General features: G+C 41.5%; 1 protein-coding gene across 1 annotated transcript; it reads right to left on the bottom strand.

The window, feature by feature from the left end:
* Positions 1 to 8,885: 8,885 nt before the first annotated feature.
* On the bottom strand, positions 8,886 to 13,878 carry nr4a2a (nuclear receptor subfamily 4, group A, member 2a). Its single transcript, XM_050049729.1, has 8 exons — positions 13,708 to 13,878; positions 13,124 to 13,225; positions 12,041 to 12,912; positions 11,430 to 11,559; positions 11,083 to 11,246; positions 10,501 to 10,703; positions 10,156 to 10,334; positions 8,886 to 10,045 (listed from the first exon to the last, which is right to left on the bottom strand). The coding sequence occupies exons 3-8, from the start codon at positions 12,908 to 12,910 to the stop codon at positions 9,789 to 9,791; spliced, it is 1,803 nt and encodes a 600-aa protein (XP_049905686.1). The 5' UTR covers positions 12,911 to 12,912; positions 13,124 to 13,225; positions 13,708 to 13,878; the 3' UTR covers positions 8,886 to 9,788.
* Between the last annotated feature and the right edge of the window lie 7,656 nt (positions 13,879 to 21,534).

The following is a 21,534-nucleotide window of genomic DNA, read 5'->3' as shown; positions in this document are numbered from 1 at the left end:
AAGTGGCAAACACATAAGCCGTGAGCTTGCTTCGCCTCAAGCCTTTCCCAGCTGACCCAGAGCCGGTCGCGGCGCACCATCAAGGCAGAAATACGCCCGCCAGGAGCCGTTCAGTACCGCGGAGAGCTCCCCACACAACCCGGACCCCAGAGTTAATAACAGGAGGTTATGGTGTTTCATTCTCTCCTCTCTATGACACTTGTATCTCGACCAGTAGCCTACTTTAGTTGCGTTTGCTGATCCTCTATGGTACACAAATACAGTATAGCCTAGTATAATCACATATCGGAACAACGGGACGTCGGACTAATGAGAGGTCGGAACAATGAGAGGTCGGAACAATGCTACGGCACCCTTGTCAACAGACAATGTGTGTGGAGTTCCTCTTTGATAGTAGTATTTGTAGCTTTGCATTCATCTTTGTATTTGTATTGATTCATATTAACTAAATATCGCATTCAAGCAGTTCAGGGGCCTTCTAGTTAGAAAAACATCATGGAATTCAGTGATTTTAATTTTATCTAGGATAAATAAATGTCATAATAGGGATGCACAGTGATGCACGTCATCTGTATCTGCAGATAAAGGCTTTAAAATTAAATATCAACATCAGCCCAAATGTACATTTCTGCCTATATGAGAGGCCAATAAGATGATGGTTTAATTTTGGGACTTTAATTTGTCTAAATAGGTCACATTTTGCCCTGGTTGGGGCTATTGTCAGGATAGAGCATCATCTAAGTCTGTCAATGTCAGATGAATTTTACAGTTTTGTTTGAAAATGTTACATAAAAATAAGTACGGCATCTTTTACACGTAACCTATAGGTTGACGTAGTGTTCTTATTTTTCCCTGAGTGTGTACACTTTGGAAAGCATTGTGTTTTATGTCTGCATCTGTCAGTGGGACATCATAAGAGTAGGCATAATAGTATGGTAATTCAGCTGCAGGAGAGACTTGATGTTCTCTGCAATTAGGTGGAAAAAATGTGTGCATATATCTGTACAGCCATCGGCAATTGGACAAAATGGGTTGGAAAATATCGGATGTTGGCTAAAAAAAAAATCCAATATCCCCAATTCATAAAGTTCTCCCAATAAGAAAGCCATCACACGTATTGCTTTGTGTTAAGATTCTTCTTAGCAATACCTGTCTGGTGTCTGAGAGCATTCTGGGTGTCATCAAAATCTTTACTGCACTGAATGTCAGACTGTCTTCTTCTCCTTTAAATACATCATTTATATTTTTCCACCAAACTATTGCATACTTTTGCCGTCCAATAGTAAATCTATTTCCACTGCAGCTGGTTCTGCTCAGATGTCACCCCTTCCTGGATTGCCACCTTCTCTCCCAGTCATTTCCTCCACCTCTCTCCGTCCTCCATCTGTATCTCCAGCCCTAAATCCATGTTTTCCCCTTTCCCAGCTCTCTCCTTACTCTCTCGCCTCCACCCCTTCTCTCCTCCTCCTCCTCCTCTTTCTCTCTCTCTCTCTCTCTCTCTCTCTCTCTCTCTGCCATTCTTTGGTTAGGAGGCACCGGTCGTTATTACAGGACGCTGGCAGGCATGCCGTCAGTTGCATTCTGGCGAGAGTCAAGTGCCACAAGGTGCCTTTTTCTATTTGTTTGTTTCATGCTACACTGCACCAGCCACTGACCTGTGGTAGCCATGTCGTGCAAGAGGGAGGCAGGTTCATCCAATCAAAGAGCGGCTGAAAATTAACACTGATCTTTCCATTCTTGAAAAGGGACTGTGGCAAAAAGCAAAAAAAAAAAGGCCACGGTGTTGATTCTGAATTCTCCTATATTCTAGATTTTCTTTTATTTATATTTTAGACAATTGAAATGCTTACACACTTACTGTAGTTTACTGATTTATTTTAACAAAGACAGGATTTAAATCCATTCACCCATTCATTTTTTTAAAACTCAAAATAAGACTTGATCTCTGATGATATTCTAATATCACAGATTTGTTTTTGTGTGTTTTTTTTCACCGTGAATTCAATCTGAACCCCCTGCAATTCAGTACATGCAATATTCATAGTTGATCCATTGACTGCTATTCAAGCGGGAACTATTTGAAGAGGGAAAGTTCATGTGCATTTTTGATGGATTGTGCATGTCTTCCCCTACTCTATATGGATAGAGAGCTTGTTTGAAGGTCAGTGATTCTCTTCAGTCAGAGTCTTCCCTCAGCACTCCTTTTTTTGGGGGGAAGAATATCTCCAGGCTTCACTCCATATTTTTCAAGTGCTTCTAGGATGACTAGGTTGGATGACCTTGAATCTTGGTGGAGATGAATCTCTTTGAGCCTCTCCTCTCTCCTTTTCTTGGGGAACTCTGTCATGAAGAAAGACAACGACCTTCTCCCGTCAGGTTTTTCATGTAAAGTATCCACTTTCCCAGATCCCAACCTTTTCATGTCTCTGATGTTTTTCTCTGTGTGTGTGCTGAACTACAATTTCCTTTAAGTTTAATGCACATATCGCATTTGATTTATTCCTCTTCTGAGTGACAAGTTAATACACATGCTATTTATCAATTAATTAATTTTTCCCCACTGGTCTCGTATTACAGCCTTCAGTTTTCATGTGCATGTTAAGGAAGGAGATCAATATTTAAAAAACTGGGGTGTGTGTGTGTGTGTGTGTGTGTGTGTGTGTGTGTGTGTGTGTGTGTGTGTGCGTGTGCGTGTGCGTGTGTGCGCTTTGGTGTTAGCATGTAGGAACGAGGGGTTGAAAAGGGGTTGAGTGGATCTTGAGAGCTGGCAGGTGCATTATTGCAGAAGGCTCTGCCTAGCTTGACATGTGTGTGTTCCTAATCTCCTAGTGATATGACAAAGCTGTGTGGGAGCCTGGGCTGGATCTCTTCTGTCTGTTGTGACACACACCCCTCAACCCCCTCTCCCCTTCCTTTTGTCCACTACACACACACATCATATCCCCCTCTTGACCCTTCGAGAATCCACCACTCCACTATCTATTGGCACCTTGTCACTATAGATGTGTACTTATATGTGCTATGAGAGCTTTGTAAAACCATCACTACGTGCATCTGTTTGTGTTCACACCTATTGCGCATGTTTTCATGCACACAGAAATTCATGCGTACACTAGCAGCAAACAAGAGCAGAGGCCTGTAGATGCAGGTGTGAGTGAGTTTCAGGCTTGTTTACCCCCTGTTAGTCAGCGCAGGGAAGATTAAGGCAAAATAAGTGGTGAAGTTGCTGTTGGTGAAGTGAAAAAACAAGTTAAAGCTTTTATTTCCTTTCCCAACTTGATTTTAACTCTGCTGGGAATCCGCTCAGGAACAAAACTACACTGGAGGGTGGACTTTATCGCTGCAAGTCTGCTTCTTTAATCAAGGGGTGACACACTCTGGGTCTTTGGTTTGGTGCTTGTAAGAACAAATTTCCTGGGTGAACCTTTAAAAATCCCTCAATAGATGTTTTATTTGTGTATAGCTCTAAATTTGTCCAAATGAAGCACTTAACTTGTTACACCTGTATTCTTGTGAAAGACTACAGCTAGGTACTTTTGGGGGCATTTTGTACCTTTATTAGAGGAGAGACAGTCGAGACAAACAGGAAATCAGGGGGGAGAGTATTGGATGGACACAGTTCCCAATCAAACTGGATGTTGGCGATTACATCATCAGCACCTTAAACCTCTATGCCACCAAAGAACCCATATACCTGCCTTTTAATCTGGATTGTTTAAATTTGGATTGCTGCAAAAGACTGACAGAACTCTAACACTTAGCAGAAGATAGAAGATCACACACACACACACACACACACACACACACACACACACACATGCACACGATTAGACTCAAAGACATGAGCAGATTACATGTGCATGGGTGTGTTTAATATGTTTCACTTCACATGGAGCAGTGGCACAAACCATAACACAGGATGAGGGCATATTCTTGCGGGAACTGAGCCAGTGCATCTGACCACGTTGACATTTTACACACTGACATCAGACGGGGAGTGGGGGTAGTGGGGGGGGGACAGTTTGCAGCCCCTGCATTCAGTCACATTGTCACAGTGGAAGGTGTAAATGGGGGAGAATACAAAAAGCAGTTAAAGACTAGATTAGACTTTTTTAGGAAATTACAAAACGGCATCAATCTAAGAATAAATTGATTTGTAGGTTGAAATTACGCAGATAAGATTTTGAGATGGGGATGATTTCACCGTCTGCTCGGTGATACCCCCGCATGCGTCATCAAAACCAGATTCTTCTCCTGTGTGTTTTTACAGTTTGCTCCTCAGTCTCCTCCAGCCTCGCCCCAGAGATCCTAATGCATCATTTGAGGCTCATACAATTCACTGCTTCCCAAGCTACTGGCTCCTACCAGCCTGATAGAGGCATTTTTCGCCACTTAGAAACACGCACTGTGTGTCCGATCCCTTCCTCCTTAATATGTCCTCTATTACCATCAGGCATTTATGCCTGTTTTTTCTACTTCAGTAACCACTGAGCACCGGCTTCATTAAAACTAATTGAATCGGAAACATGTCTGCCTGAGGAAACATTAACTCTTTCTATAAAGGAAATTTCCGATTTCATTTTGTCAATAAGGTCAAAGGACTGAGCCTGTGTGTTCAATACTGATACATGCTATGCCCATAAACTTCAACTGTAGGGCTATTTAATTCAGGGTGTACTATCTATCAGCACTGCTTCAAAGTCTTGTGGTTTCTGGTGATTATACGATCATTTGTAGAAGTCACCTTTACTTTGTTTCCCCGTAGAAACCTGAAGAATCCCCTCTCTAACATCATGTCCTGTCAATTTCATTGCATTATTAATTTCTCGTGGTTAGCATAATTGAGTCTTGGTACAAGCATTGCATTAACAGCTTTAACTGACCACACTTGAAACAATAATTTGATAGCAGCCGTCAGAAATCAATGCGCAATAACAGAGCATACACAGCTGTTTAATATGAAGTAAATATTTATGAGTGATCTGACTAGGCATCAAGTCCAGTCAATCTTCTTTGAAAGGATCTGTGCAAATGATTAACCTCATTTTACTGGTGCTGTCTGGGCTGGTAATGGCCATTAGAGCTAAGAAGGAGTGAGGCCTTTGATTTTTGGCTCCTCATCATTCACAGCTTGTCGCATCCCTTCATCCTTCATACATGGCTGCTGAATTGATTGTCTGTTTAGTCCTATGAATGATAAAGCTGCTCTGGGCCACAGGCTGAGAGGGACAGACACGGCTCACTTCCATCTATATGCAAGGTGGATTTCTTTTTCCTGCCTCACCACTTGGAAATCAGCTTTTTGCATTATTTATTGGACAATCATGAGCATTTCAATATGGTAAATCAAATAGTCACAGTAATATAACTATAGGCAGTCATATCCAAAGGGCCATCATTCAACTCATTATTCATTCATTTTGTTTAGAGCTATAGTCGGAAGGACTCATGAGATTCATAAGTTGTGTAATCAACATGTTTTACTGCGGGCTCGCACGGCAGCCTGCCTGAACAGAGGGAAAGGTAACATAAAAGGAAGTGATTCTGAGTGTAGACTGAACGTGCTGAATGAGTGAAGAGCGGCAGAATTATTGAGAAGTGGTACACAACCGACGACTGCTGGAGAGACAGGTGGAATATAACCTCAACATGAAAGCCAGAGTGCACTGGCATGCTGGCAAAAGTCATGAGTTGGTTTTAATCCCCTTTGTTTGAAAGAAAGTCGAGGTATAAAGGTTTTGGTCATAAAGCAACGTGGATCTATTTCAGGTCCTGCTCACAAGCTTTCTAATAAGATTCTCACTCTGCACCTCAAAATAACTTTTAATGCAGCTCACATGAAATGTAAAGAAAGACAACAGTTAGCTGTCATTTACTCGAGGCTTAATTCTTTCCAAGTCAGAGAAAATAACATGTTGTGTCTGAGACTCGTACGCGGTAGAGATTATCAACAGACTGTAGAGAAGTTTGCATCAAGCGTATTTGTGCATCTTTATAATTATTCGCTCTGTTTTCTGTGTCTTTCACCGGCTGCCGCAGACGTAATTCCAGTAGCAGTTTGAGCAACAGTGAGTTTTCCTCATCGGATGTCTAACAAGTTCTCATGTAGTGCAAAGGTGAAAGGTCAAGTGCTCTCCCAACACAGGGATCAGATGAGGCAAAGGTCTGGTTTATGTTGGCCTCCCTACATGTTAATTCACACATTAGACCTCAACAGCTGATACGGTCAACATATGAACCGGATTAGCAAAATAAAAAAGGATAAAATTATATAAGGGTCAAAAAAAAAGAAAGTCCATCTTTGTTCAGTTTTGTTATTGGGGAACGACTCCCGAGCTACAGCACTTTAAATCCACCGAGCACCACACACATGAACCTGTCAGGTTGCATCACAGAATTAGACAAAAGTGCAGCTGTGCATGCAACATAATCCACGACTGTCACAGTGTGCACCGTGTGCTGTGTGTGGTAGCATCTATTAGTAGTGCTGTAAATGTGAAGCAGCATTCTCAGAAGCTGGGACTCTCTGGGTTTGATCATTTCACTCCTTTCTCGCTTTATGTACGAGCACTTAGCAGCAGAAACACAGGCTTCTGTTTTCTAGGAGATGGCCACCTTCACCTGCTGCCTTTGGTTTGTTGTTCTCAGTGCAGGAGGAACCGAAGACGAGGCATGAACAACTGCAGAATTATTTCTTTTCTTTCTTCTAGCCCTGCTTACGCTGACACGATCATATCTAATGTTCCGCTGATGTCAAGTGCGGGGAGGAAATTAAGTCATAGGCTCTTAATGAATTTAGACTCAAAGTCCTCCAGCGTGTATAATCATGCACAAACACTGACAGAAGTATTAGCTACTTGTGTCATGTTTTATTGTGTGGAGATAGACATGTTTAAAACCTAACTGTACTTTGAGTCAATAGAGAGAACTTGTGACATTGTAATGCACCCCTTTCAACAGATCTGCTAAATGTCAGCAAACTGGTTCTGAATGTAATCCCAATTTGCCTTGGAATTAGCACTTTACAGTGACGATCTAATTATTTAGACAATTTATTGCCTGCTGCTAATATCTCTCAAAATAAGCTGTTCCTTTCATCTTGATCATGTGATAAATGTGGAATCACTGAGGATAAGTCCCAGACATGCCTCAGAGCCTGGCGTCACTTCTCTGCTCTGACAGACTAAAGGGAAGGGTTTGTGACAGCGGCACTGCTTCACTTGGTGCAGGCCAATCACTGCCGTTTTATACACATTTCTAAATGACTTTCATTCCTGCGTGTGCGGACACAAGACGCGGGGAAAGTGGCTTGTATTGTCGTTGTGTGAAGGCGATCTGTAAATTGGATTTAAGGATATATGGTAGGACTTTTTACCTGACTGAAACCAGGAGCGCGGAGCCGGATTCCCCGGGGGTTTGTGGGAGGTTGATGGTAACAGGCTTATTAAACTACAATAAAACACCAGTTTACCGGCTCCGGTACAAACTTAAAACCGCAGCTTAGAGAAAATGTTCCTGTGTGTGGCATCCTCATGCCTTTCTTGTACATTTAAAACCCCCAATTACGCAGCAAAGTGCTGCGCAGTGACGCACAATATAAAGCGGCGCGCAACAGGATTTCACAATAGATGTGTTGAGCTGCACACTGCGTTTTCTTCTTATTTCTAATGGCAGGTTAAAGGTATTCGGCCTTTTATTGGGGGAAACTGTAAGTGTGAGTTCCGGTATGAGTCATCGGCAAGGTAAAACAGTTTAACAAATGTCCAAAAGTGAAGGCAGGTGAAGTTACGCAAACATGATCCCGTACACAAATTAAAATAATATAAAGATGGACATCATTTTAAATCCTTATAGGCAACAAGGAAAGTCTGTCCAGAAAGACAACCTTAAACTTTTATTTGCATCAACTTTTCGCACCAGCAAAGAGCATCCAGAGGAACAGGCTGAATTATAAACCCCGATGTTCTTTGTGAAATTGTTCGCTGGAAATGTGACTTTATTTGGGATTCAAGCGGAAAACGAAGACTCCTATATTTAATCCGCTGCAGCTTTCTCCTTTGTCAAACACAAATAGACATTAGAGAATGACAAGAGGTTTTTAACAGCCTCGGATGTTTTAATAAAAGCGTCTTTTTTACAATCCAAATATAGGAAATATAGACACGCATGCAGGAGAAAACTCTCAGTTCATCCCCAAATTAGAAGTGTGTTAAAATGTGATTTTTATGACTGAATTTTTCGCTCAGTTTCGGCTGAAATAAAACGATTAGAATGTTTAAAAATAAATATGTGCAACATGTTTTTGTCGAAACAAAATAGAGAACTCAAACAGGAGTAGGCCTGCACATTGTTTGCGACATAGTCTTTAAATGCGTTAAAGGAAATAAATAAGTCTACATAATTTCACATTTACTTAAGGTGAGATATTCAAAGAAATAACTTAATTAACTTGAATGTTTGATTTTGCGTAAATAGGCCTGTGAGCGCTGATCTCAATACTTGAGGAAATTAGAATAAGTTTAAACTTCAAAATGATATTAGTGATATAAAGTAGCTCCTTCCGATCAGAGAATTTAAATGGTAGATTATTTCCAGAGAAATTATTTAGCAAAAGAATTGATTTAAAAGTTTTATTTGTAAACATTAAATATTTCTTTCTCTCTAAAGTTGATTTTTTTTTTTAATCCGGCACCAAATGCGTTACAGAAGTTGTTAAGTACATCATGATGTCAAAGATGTGGGCCTATATCACACACTCATGAACCTCTTGATATAAGATGGGAAGTTTTTTTTTTTCCATTTCCAAAAAACGTGTTAAATCATAACTACCTAGACGTTTATAAGACATAAAACATAGACAACGTGCTCAGCATGAAACTTGGATGGTTTGAAATCGTTTAAATTGCACCATGCTTAGTGTAGCTCTTGGCAATAGAAATAATAAATATATAGAAACGTTTATATTCAACAGCAACAATACTTACAGCACATACAAACAAGGAATGTCTGACAGTTTTACAAACACCATGGGTCCCTCATTTTCTATACAGATGAGATATTTTTCCACATATGCGTCATACATAAAAGGAGTGCCATAACTACGAATCTGTATCAAATCTAGCAGACTACATAGTGTCCGGTATATATTATATATAGACATCACCTCAGCAAGTGCCTATAGAAGAAAAAGAAAAAGGAGGAGGAGGGGGATAAAAGAAAACTAGAACATGCGTTGTCTTTTCTGGATACTTTTTGGGATCCTGTCAGAAACACATAGGCACGAGTCAGAAAAGAAAAGAAAATTAAATCTTTTCATTATAACAAACTTTGTACACATGTTATAAACCGATGCATTGGAGGCATCACATAATCTATCATAATATACAGTGTGTGTGTGCGTGTGTGTTCATATATATAAATGGAATATATTACATCTGAGTATGCTGAATCAGTAGAGCCGATGTTAAATAAACAGTAAGTGATTGCAAGACCGGATTAACTTTGTTGACAATTTGTCCACCGGAGAGAAATTCCCCGTGATGATTCACTCGTTTGGCATTTAAAAAACAAAAAATAAAAGGCCTACACAGCAATCAAACTCTCCTTCTTTCTCCTGCTATTCTTTTTTCTCCCTATCTCACATGAATCCTTACTCATAATAGGGTACTGGTGTTCTATTAGCCTACGGAGCTTGCAGATATTCAGAAATAATAACGTTAAAAATCTGTCAAGTCTGACTCATAAACAGTCTTTTGGAAGGTCTTTGAGGTCTCGCCATGGAGTCAGACTCAGAAAGGTAGGGTGTCGAGGAAAAGTTTGTCAATTATTGCTGGCGGAGGGACTAGGTCTTCTAGTTTTAGGTAAAAGATACGCTGCAGACCTTGGGTACATAGTGTGCGCAGTTCAGGGAGCTTTCCCAAGAGTTTTGACAAGTAGTTGGGACGATTCAATCCACCGCCATTGAATGTCACTTGATCTTTGAGGCAGTTGACTATCTTGTTTTGGAGATCCTCGACTCTCTTGGGTTCCTTAAGCCCGTGTCGCTCTGAAATACAGAACAAAAAAAAGGACACGGATTTATTATTTCCGATTCACTTTCTGTGTTCAGCACGCGTTGTAACGCAGAGAGTCAAAGGAGCAGCCGCCTTTACGCACCTGTTACCATGGCCAGAGCTGCGATGCAGGAGAACGCTGAGATGTCTATGTTCATGCTCTGCAAGTTGGAAGAAAAGTCCACGATAGCGTCCACCCACTCTCCAAATCCACGGACGCACTGTAGCCTGTGTAACACCACTCCATTACAAAAAATAAGTTTGCCTTCCACCGGGTTGGACCTGCAATTAATAAGAAAATGCCATTAATTACGCTTGGCAATAAATGGGAATTTAAGAGCCTCCTTATTATTGGGCAGCTAATAAAACCCAAAGCAATGAAGCTTGAAGGAGGAGCTGATGATTATCTAAAGCCTGGATTGTTTTGTTTAATAATTAGGCGGCTCACCTGTATGCCAGCCGCAGGACAAAAAGTTCAAGGAAGGCGGATTCAAAGAGGAGATCTTGGTCTTGCTTCGGTAGATCAGAAAAGCCGGGGATCTTCTCCGCCCAGCCCCGGATGATCTCCATGGAGCCCGTCAGGAGATCATAGAACTGCTGGATGTGCTGAGTGTTGTCTCCAGTCATTTGGTAGTCAGGGTTAGCCTGGAACTGGAATTTAATTTAAACAGCGCCTTAATGAGGTCCTTTAAAATATATAATCCGTGAAATTGCAAATGCCCATTTCCAAGAAGGAGAGGGTGCTTTTTCACTATTAAACTCATGTCTTCCTTTTATTAAGTTCTCTAATTCAACGCAATTTACTTAGAGGAAAAAATATGCCACATTAAAAGCCTGACAAAGTTAGGAATTCAGCGGTGTATTACAGAAAACTTCCAAGGCTGTAAATTGTTCCCTAAAGGAAGGGCTAAATTAAAAAGGCCGTCAATCTTTTTGTTCCCTCTGTTTTCACCCGGAGAAATAGTGCTCAGCATTTTTTTTCTTCTTTTAAGTGCAGTGTGTGTTTTATTTCTGGGATTGTGCTACTTACTCTGGAGTAGTCCAAAGCAGACATGGAGGGGTTGGAGTCCACATGGGCCCTAACAAGTGCGCTTATGAGGCTCACCGGCGGCGAGGGTGGGGAGGGCTCCTGGGGACTTTTGGGTTTGGATGGTAGGCGTCCTCTCCGACCTTTCAGATTATCTGTTCGGACAACTGCAATGTAAGAAATAAATATGACATATAAGTCATCACTACGCACTCCTGTTGCTGTGCGTAAATATTTAAATGTGGTTATAAATAACAATCCAGCTATATTACGCACACGTTTTCCCAGTGTATCAGTGGGGGAATATAAACTACTGGTGTAAAATAATTTAATGCATGGCCTAAACATACCTTCTCTCACCATTCCGACGACAATGCACTTCTGGAAACGGCAGAACTGGCAGCGATTTCTCCGGCGTTTGTCAACAGGACAGTTTTTATTTGCTAAACACACGTATTTAGCATTTTTCTGAACGGTGCGCTGGAAAGAAAGAAAGAAAGAAAAATCACAGTGTCACTCTGCAGGCCTGTTTCCAAGACTATATAACATGTAGAGCACGGACTGTGGATTGCTGCACAAGTGATATAACATAAAAATGAACAGATGGAAACGATATAATATCAGTTTCATCTCCTGTTTGGGACTGCGCTGTATAAACCAACAAGAGGGAATAGACCGTCAGCAAATACACATTCGTGGTCTTTCATATTTTACTTATTCCTCTGAGATCAACTGTGTGGGTAGACATGCTTGTCATATAAAGTTATTTTACGCACGCACTTTAAGGTGTTGCATGATAATATTTAGTGTAAATGCGATGGTATTATATGTTTAGGATGTGTTATTCTTCTCAATATTTTTAAGGCTGACTTTAACTCGCCGTGAATAATAGGAAACACACAGCATATCTTTCATGTAATAACAGTAACACTGATTCATGGTTCCTGTCATGTCAGCCCACCTTGAAAAATCCTTTGCAGCCCTCGCAGGTTCTCACTCCATAATGCTGGCAGGCTGCGTTGTCCCCACATACAGCACACAGACCCTCGTTTGACGGAGATCCTCGGGACGGGGGCGATGGCACTTGGCTGTCCACCAGCTGGTGCCCGTGGCTGAGCTGCAGGGAGTGAGGAAAGGCCAGACCAGCTTGTTTCCGTATGGCGCTGGGCACCGCGAAGCTCTGGCCGTCCAGGCCGCGGTGCACGCCCGGGTTGTCGTGGTTCATGGAGACGTGCAGCGGCCCGTCGAACCGCATCTGACAGCTGGAAACTGGAGTACCGGGCGGGGACTGCTTGAAGGAGAAGAGCGAAAGCCTTGACACCGGATTCTTGCGCTGGTCTATCATATGAGACGTGGCCGCAACATAGTTCTGGTGGAAACTGTGGAGGGAGCCAGGGTCCTCCCACATGTGATTAGGCTGAACCTGGAAGTTTGGCGTACTCGGGGCGTGAGGCGAGGAGGGTTTGAAGTACATAGGCCCAGAGTGAGCCATCATTTCTTCCGACTGAGGTGGCAGGTGGCTCTGCTGATGGTAGTTGTGCATCTGGACGTCCTCCACCTTGATAGAGGACTGCTCTCCAGAGTGGGGCATCTGATACAGACAGGGCGGTTTAACGTCGTAACTGGTGTTATAGTTGTCCATGAATGTACTGAAACTTGGGAGAGAAGTAGTAGCTGTGATCTCAGTGTTGGTCAAGTCCATGCTAAACTTAACAAACTCAGGTGTTAAGAAGTCGCAGCTGTATTCTCCTGCGGTGTGGTAGCTGTAGCTCTGGGAAGCAGGACTAGCTCCTTGAGGTGATGATCCATACTGAGCCTGAACGCAGGGCATGGCTGAAAACCAAACCGGTAGAAAGACATCAGAATTTCTCAAAGAAATGCTCAAATCGGAAAGTTTTACACTTTAGTCTATTTAATCTAATTTTACTCCAAACAAAACATTTATTAACAGTGCTTTACATTAACGAGTAGTTTCAGAATAAAATACCATTAAAAACATTAATACATCTATTTTTTTATTTGCAAAGAATTTTCCATATCCTACCTCAAGTCTTCTGACAGTTTTTCGGTGACACTTGAAATGGGTATTGTCAGGAGTTGTATGGGTGTCAGGATTCAAGAAAGCGGCTCTGTTCTGGATCTTCCCCTAATAAAACACACCACTTTGACATTTACTAGATTGTAAAATAAAACAATTTTTTAAAAAAAATACCACGATATCCCAGATATAGTCAGTTTTAAGCTTCACAGCTGCGCGCAACCAGTTTCCAATTACGCACAGCGTTTTTGGAATATGTTATAAAAATGTTGAGTTGAAACCGGCAAAATGCGTGCTTAAAGTATTTTTTTCTTTTCTTATTATAAAGTGTGCGTTTCTTTGTGGTGATAAGACCAACTTCGCGCACTTGGCATCAGTGACAAGTTGTCTAGAATGCGGAAAGCTAAAAAAAAAATCTCTTGAAATATAAGCAGCAACAGATCTGCACAGTCAGACTCAGTTTTGTGTTATTTCAGTTTAACAGTAAAAGCAGACTAAAAGAAAAAAAGATTTAAAGGGCTCGGAGAAGGCGGCGCAACTAAAGCGCAGACACAGATTATGTTGCAAAGAAAGAGAAGAGGGGATCTTACCTCTTTCACATCAGGATCGTGGCTTTCAATCCATGCGATAAGCATGCAGGGGGTATTCATCAATTTGTGTAAAAGCTCCAAATCATGAGCGGCGGTACCCAACAATGCCAGGCAGACAAACCGTGTGACTCCGCGCACTGACAGCGACACCAGCTTCGACTACCCAGTCTGGCCAATGTGGCTTTGTTTATGTGAGCTCTGGATACCGTGGCCCACGTGTTTCACAGCGCGACGTCATCGGCGTCGACACAGACACGGACCAATCCGCTGGGGAACTTTCTCAAGCCCCAATTTTTCTGGCGAGTATGTTTGTCTTGTGGTATGTGTTCTGTGTTGCTTCCCACATGGACATTAGCAGAGATGTAGTGGAGGGTAAACCCTTCTGTGCTCGGTGCAGACACTTTTGTGTTTGCAGAGGACTTAAGTCACGCTTGTTGTGGGCTGACATTAATCTATGTGCTGTGCTTTCACTGTTTGTGGCGTGTCTGCAGAGTAAATGAGATGTTGTGATGAGCTCATAGTTTCTGCACATTTGATTAAGTTTTGTTTGTAGTGATGCATATTTTCCTTTGTTTCTCCAGCACAGCAACACAGAGGTAATTCATTTAAAACCACCATGATGCAATGCAGGTGAAGTAGCAGGTTGCAGCAGGCCAACATGTAAAGGTGCGTTTTTATACTCAGGTATTAAAACGCACAGCTCATGCGTAGAAGCATCCTTACTGACTAGTGCTGAGTGCACTTTTAGCCTGATAGTTGTGTGTGTATGTGTGTGTAATGAGTGTACATTGGCACATCTAGGCACAGTTATGTCACAATGTGGCTGATACGCCAGACTCACTACTTGTATGAAATAGGCCTAATGAAGCGAGGGTCAATATTATTCTTCGTTATCTTCTGACAGGATTTCTGTATTTCAATTGTGTTCCAAATTTAGACCTCAGATGGGGTGGGGTTTGCGGGGTGGGCTGCCTATTCATAGAGCTGCTGTATAGTTGTATGTGAGCTACTGCTGCTGGAGGAAGGGGGGGATAATTAGTGGGCCTGTAGCCAGTTGTCATGGGGGAACCAATTTAGTCCCCAGAGAGGGAAACGTGATAGGAGCGGGCAGAATGGAGAGTGACGCAGAAAACGCTCAAGTTGACGCAGTCGCCAAAATAATCTTTTGGGCTTTATTGTTCTGCAGCGATGGAATAACTGATCTCAGTGTAATCTTACACCAACACCTTGTAGCCAATCAAGGTGGCCTGAATTTTCTCCACATGCATACGAGGCCTGGGCAGCAAGCCAAGGTGAGGAGTGTGCAACAAGACGTGTAGTTAGACATGTATGCCCGCATGCAGGTAACAGCAGCCAGCAACACACAGCACGTGTGTTATTTCTAGCGGGCTGATGCTTTATTATACGAGCCACAGAGCAGCCATCAGTCTCAGAGCAGTTTTTATTTTGTGTGCCCTGTGCTTAGTGCACGCAAGGACAGAGTGTGCAAGGAGGTGGGGGAAAAAGAAAACTGTATATCATGGTTACACTCACCTCTAGAGGACACTATTGTTCACCAGCCATACATCAACCAGCTCCTGTTTCTTACAATTAACCTTTTAATTAACCTAACCCCATTAAGGCTGTGTGGTCACGCCCAGTCGTTTTCAGGTGGGCTAGATGGCAGGATTTGTAAATTACAAATTCTCCGCACTGCTCTGTGAATATTCAGCCAAATAATGCAGTTAAAGTTGTGGTGTTTCTATGGCTGCTGCTAATTAGACCACCTTTCACTGGAGCTGAGGAGGCTTCAACACACATCCTGTCACTGTGTGCTGACTGACCACACAAATGCATGTAGGTACAGTGGAACTTTTCTGTGTGTGTGAAAACATCCATGACAGGAGGCTGCATGGTCACACTGTGTTCCTGTTATCCATTTAGAATTTGGAATGAAAACACAATTAGCAGTTTAATTGGCCATTTTACTGAAGAATAATTAACTTCCCATTTATATGCGCAATTAATTGACAGTCATTTGAAAGTGAGGAGTTGGTTTTAATCACACAGAAGTTATTTCATGAGATTATATTTTTAACTTTGTGTGAAGAAATTCATAGTGACATTACTCATTTTAGTGTGTGGGCACGCGACTGTGTGCACGTGTGAGGGTGAATGAGTGAGAGAGGTCCCTTTTTCATTGGCTTACAGGCCGACACAGCTCTGATGTTAATTTATCTGCAGGTACAATCCGGAAATCTGCAGGAAATGTACTTTATAATTAATTCATATTTATATTAGTGGATAAGTTACTGTCGTCATCTCAAGGTCGCAGGATGCCTATGGATCCCACAGGGGCGAAGGGGCGCCCAAGGGTGCCCTTAGGAAAGTGAGCAGCTCGCCACATGTTTAGCTGAACGGAGTTTTCATCATGAACCAACTACTTTCTAATTTGGCTCCAGGTGGCAAGTGTGCACCCTGAGCAAAAGTAGTTTCGGAGTCTAGACGGTTTTAGTCATTGCAACACAGCGCAGTGATTTGACCATGACATGCAGTGGCGCCCCCAAGGGGTGCCCCCACTCCCCCACCCACACACAAAATCATTGGAGGTCAATATTAATGTCTTGAAGAGACAATGGCATGCTCATTTTAAAGCTAACTCAGAGTTAGTGTTTCCTTGTGGCACTACACAACTTAATGCCGGGTTCTACATGCATCAAATTATAGTTTGATGCAGCTGTCCTACAGTGTCAGCTCAGATTGTGAACGACAATAAGTGCCATGTGCGATAATCCATTATTTCATCCCGTGTCATGAGTCATAGTAGGCGACAACCGACGCAGCGTCTGACAGATGCTGAGAGAAAGTCTAACATGTTGATTTCTTTTTGACTCTCGTCACAGCTGTCTCTTTGGCCAGTAGGAACACAGAGCGGTCTGCTGCCATAGACAACTGTATGACAACAACACCCCAGCATTTTTGATATTTCCTCTATAGGGACTACCAAAAGTAGGCTAGTGTACCAAAGATTAAGATTTTACATACAAATTATGATCCTTGAATTATGATTTTTTTTTTTTTTACAGATTTAACAGTCAACCACTAAATAAAGTTGTTCAAATTTGCCTCACCCTGCAATATCAAAATACTGCTTACATGTTTTTGCATCAGTTACAGTTATCCAGTAATGTAAAATAATAACATAATTCATACAGGCACCATTAGGCTGCGTAATAAAGTGATTTTTAAGTACATTTTTCTTGCTAAACTTCTGTGCTTTTACTTCAGTAAGAAGTTATGGAGTATTAATACGTTGTTTTATTGCTACTTTGACTGATGCTGCCTTTCAATGGGGTTGTGTTTACCATGTTTACAAGTAGAGTCCATATGAATGCCCCCTCTTGTTGTATTGAGTACCTCGTAAGTGAAATTTTTCTAAAAGCTCGGAGTTCATGAGTTGTGACATGTTTGCTGACATTTTCAGAAATGGAAGTTTGCTTTTTGGTGGATGGTAAATTAATGTATTGTAGTTTTAGTCATATAGTATTTCTTGGTAATTTTACAATATATTTGAGGAAAATGTTTATATTCCCAGCAGCCTCTGTCATGCTTTTGCATTTTCCTGCATTACAAGACCCGCTCGCTAGCTTGCTAAATTGTCAGCGTCAGTGGCTTCTAGACGCCAACAGTAGCGTCAGTGTTGCTGTTGTCTAACAGCAGTGCTCTCATGACATAACCACTTGAAAGCCAAGCATGTCGTGCACACAGCTTCCCATGTCATAACAACAAGCTCACACATTCCATTTGAAGGCAGCAAAAGTCAAGGACCTGATTACTTCTTCCACCACTGTTAATTTGTAAGTAGCCCTTTAATGTTGCTGCTGGTCCACGTAGTGTGCTAAGTTAGACAGTTTTCATGCTGCAGGTATAATCTACAGTACAGGCATTTCTTCATATGGAATACTCTAGTACATTGCATGTTTAGTTTAGCACCTGTGAAGTAACTTGTAGAGTAAGAACAGTATTTATCTCTGAAGTGCAGAGGAGCATATGTTTAAAGATTTTTAAAACAATGGAAATATTCTGGGAAGCACCACCTCCTCAAAATTGCATGTAGAGTGGAAATAGACAAGTTTTTTTTTCTTTGAGTCACTATTATGAAGTAAATTGTGATTGCACAGTGTAATGGCTATAGAGTAGTCACACCATTGGCATTTACTGTTTCCTATAAGCCCTGCTTTCACTTTGCAATTCTATATGCCGTAGGGTACGATCTCCAAGGAAAATGAACACTGAATATATGGCACAAAGTAAGGTTAGATGCTAGAATGTGCCCACAGTGTTTTGCCTAGTCCCACCCTACTGTGCTGTAACTGGATAGATATAACCCTAACCATGACGTCTTTTTCCTAAGCCTAACTGCCTGTGACCTATACACACCAATCACAGCACGTATTCACAGCACAGTAGGGCAAGACTAGGAAAAACATTTCCTTCAGTGGGTACATCCTAGAATTTCCCCAAAGGAAGTGTGTCAACTGTTAACGACACAAAACAGGAAGAAGATAGCACTTTTGTTTTCCCCGCTAGCTATTGGTAGCTAACCCCAAGTTACCAAAAAGTATGGATATGAGTTATTTGCGGTTACTATCCCCAGCAGTGGAAATGGTGGAACAACTGAAGTGGCTGTGAAAACTCTACCCAGTTGATAGATGCTAGGCCCTGAAAAAAACAGAAAGCAATCTGGCTGTCTTTGCAAAAGTGGCATCAACAATACCACTTGGAAACGCTAAGTGGGGAAAGTTGACAAGTTGTTTGTTTCCACTTTAAGCACATTACTTAACAAAGGCATAAAAACAACTGAGAAAACTTCCCACTTGTTTTTATGTCATAATCACTGATTGAACCACTCACTTCTTCACATTAGTTAGCTCTGAATCTGCATAAAAACTAGGAGGGAGTTGTTCAGCTCACTTAGACACACTTAAATCCAAGCCCAGGTAGTTTGCAAAATCTGCTGGTCCCTCGCACAAACCTCATTTCATTTCTAAGCACCAGCAGGTATCAAACTTTCTGAGAATTGAACAGCCCGACCCTGAAGGCATCCCTTTGCTCAGTGTCTTCTTTCCATTTCTAGATTCCCACTTTACAAGCTTAAATGTCTACTTAATATGCTTTAATGCCTGCTCTTTAGAGCCAGGGAGCACTTCATCACTTTTATACACCTTTATATAACACACTGTTAACTAGCAATGCCTTATGGAACAGCTTGTCTTGCAGCTGGAAGGCGCCTCCATGGCATGATGGAGGTACCTGTTCACCATTCACAATGAGACAGTAAAATGGGAATAGAGGCCTCTGCATACTGCTGCTGTCTATATCAGTCAACGATGAATATTCATGAATCACAGTGTCATGACATGCTCTGTAATTGGCAGCAACATTAGTAATGACACTGCTGGTATCAAGTCCCTGCATATTCATGTGGTGGGGCAATATTTCCTCGTGGTGCTGTTTTTTTCTCTCCTCCTGAAAGTGAAAATGTATTCTGAAGCTGCAGGTGTCCCTGGTGCCACAATCAATTGCTGGCTGGATTGTGCCCCAGTGAAAATCAGACAAACCATTAGTTTCTTTGTCAATCTCTTTGATTAATAATATATCTGAATTCTAAAAGGTTGAGAGGACTCTAAATAGTGTAAAGTGAATCTCTTTGTAATAGTTATGAATGCAGGCCTTCAGGACTCCTATATACCATGTCGTTGCCACTGGCTGTTGGCCATTTAAAAGATCATTGGTAAAATATATTGATGACTTTTGCCTAAAAAAAATATTCACCAAAATTACATGAGGAATGAGCTTCTGCTCACTAATGATGCTCAGAAACAGTTTATCTCTTATCCAAGTTGTTTGAGGTGTGAGTAGATTGAGCAGCTTGCAAAGACACAAGCCTGCTCATGGAGGTTACACACTGATAGTGGGCTCGCTGTGGCAGATTTCTTTTTGTACTGGAATTTGCTTGCGACTCCATTTCGGCCCCACTAAAGTGTCCTAGAATGGATGATGAGGGAATTGGATAAAGCTTTGCCTAAGCTGCAAGGCTTTCTCCTCTAAGCAGCTGGATGGGAGGATATTTCTCCTCGTGGCTTCAGTTTAGTGCAGTGAACCATCCAAACTGTGGCGTAAGGAGGCAGACCTGGTACTAGACCTGTAGAAGGATCAGTATTGTGACAGTAACATTGTTTGAAGGGGTGTAGTGTTGGTTGATGAGGTGGGTGTACTAGTAGGTGGATGGGTAGGTTACAGAGGAGGAAGTAGGTATAGGCTACTATCATATATTCCAGTGGCTTATTGGCTGATAGGTGGGTATACTGCAAATGGCAAGAAAAAGAGTTGGGTATACCCTGTATACCTGCGTATACTCTCCACTACACCACTGATTGTTTGCAACAAAGAAAACTTCACAGCCGTAGTATTAGTCATGTTTCAAGGGATGGAAGAAGTATTCAGATCCTCAACCAAATTAAAAGTGCCAGTACAATAATGTATATAGTATATGCTCAATTGCACATAAAAGTCCTGCATTCGAGATCCTACTAATGAAAAAGTACAAAAATATCACCAGTGAAATATACTTGAAGTATCAAACTAAAAGTACTAATTCTGCAGTAAAATGCCCCCTGTGACTTATGTATATTTCCATTATTGCTAATACAAATGCATTAATGTGTATGTAACATTTTACTTTTGTAGCTGAACGAGATGGAGCTAGTTATATCTGAGGGGTTGTAGGATGGTTAATGGACAAGGAAGGATTAAAAAACAAAGTTCTGATAGACAAATCTGTCTTTTCATTTGCTTTTTTGATAAATATTTGATCATTTTACCTCTGTGGGCTTCAAACCGTTATCTAAATAAAATCATCTGAGAATTTTCGGGGGGAAATGTCTCTTGGTGGAACTGCCAACGGCTCAGACATCTGAAACAGGACAGGGAGCCCCAACCAGACACTGCTGTTTGTTAGAGGTCACAGGTCAAGAAAGTTGGGAACCATTGGTTTAATCCTCAATAATGCATTGTATTTTACAATCTTATAATATATTGTTTTATTTATCTTTTAATCTGAAAATTAACTAGTAGGCCTAACTACTGCTGTAGAATAAATGTGAAGTAAAAAAAGAAACATTTTTTGTATGAAGTAACATAAAATACTTTCAATTTGTACTTAGAGGGGTAGTTCAGATTTTTTAAGTGGGGTTGTATGAGGTATTTGGTCATAGTCAGTGTATTACCTACTGTAAATGGCAGTTGGTAAGCACCCAGTTTGGAGAAGCAGGCAGGAATACCACCGTGGAAGCTAAGCAATCTCCTGCTGTGGGCGGAGGCAGCAGCAAAATGTATTTTCACCACCTAAAGAATAAATATAAGTTTAACCGTATACTATATTTCCAATATTTTCACCTCTTAACTTTGCCCTTTCTGAGCAGGAACTGAGGTTGTTACTTATGCTCTCTCCAAAGCCACTACACTTCTTTGACAAAAACAGTAATTGTACCTCTCAGAACACAGGATCTGTTGGTCTACCACTGCCTCGATCAGCGAGTTTGTGTTATTGTGTGACTTTGGTGAATTTGAACTAAACCTTTAAAACACAGAAGTCACACAATAACATAAACAAACAGATCAGGGCAGGGGTAGATAAGCAACTCCATGTTCTGTGAGGTAAAATTACTGTTTTTGTCAATGGAGTCTGGTGGCTTTGAAGAGAGCATAGATAACAGCGTCAGGCCCCTGTCAGTAAGAGCTGTCTGATGGCAAGATAAAGCAGTGAAAATATTTGAAATATAGTGT

Source organism: Epinephelus moara, chromosome 7 (genome assembly GCF_006386435.1).
Source record: "Epinephelus moara isolate mb chromosome 7, YSFRI_EMoa_1.0, whole genome shotgun sequence".
In the NCBI taxonomy this organism is placed as follows: Eukaryota; Metazoa; Chordata; class Actinopteri; order Perciformes; family Serranidae; genus Epinephelus; species Epinephelus moara.
This window is presented reverse-complemented; position numbering and strand designations above follow the sequence as displayed.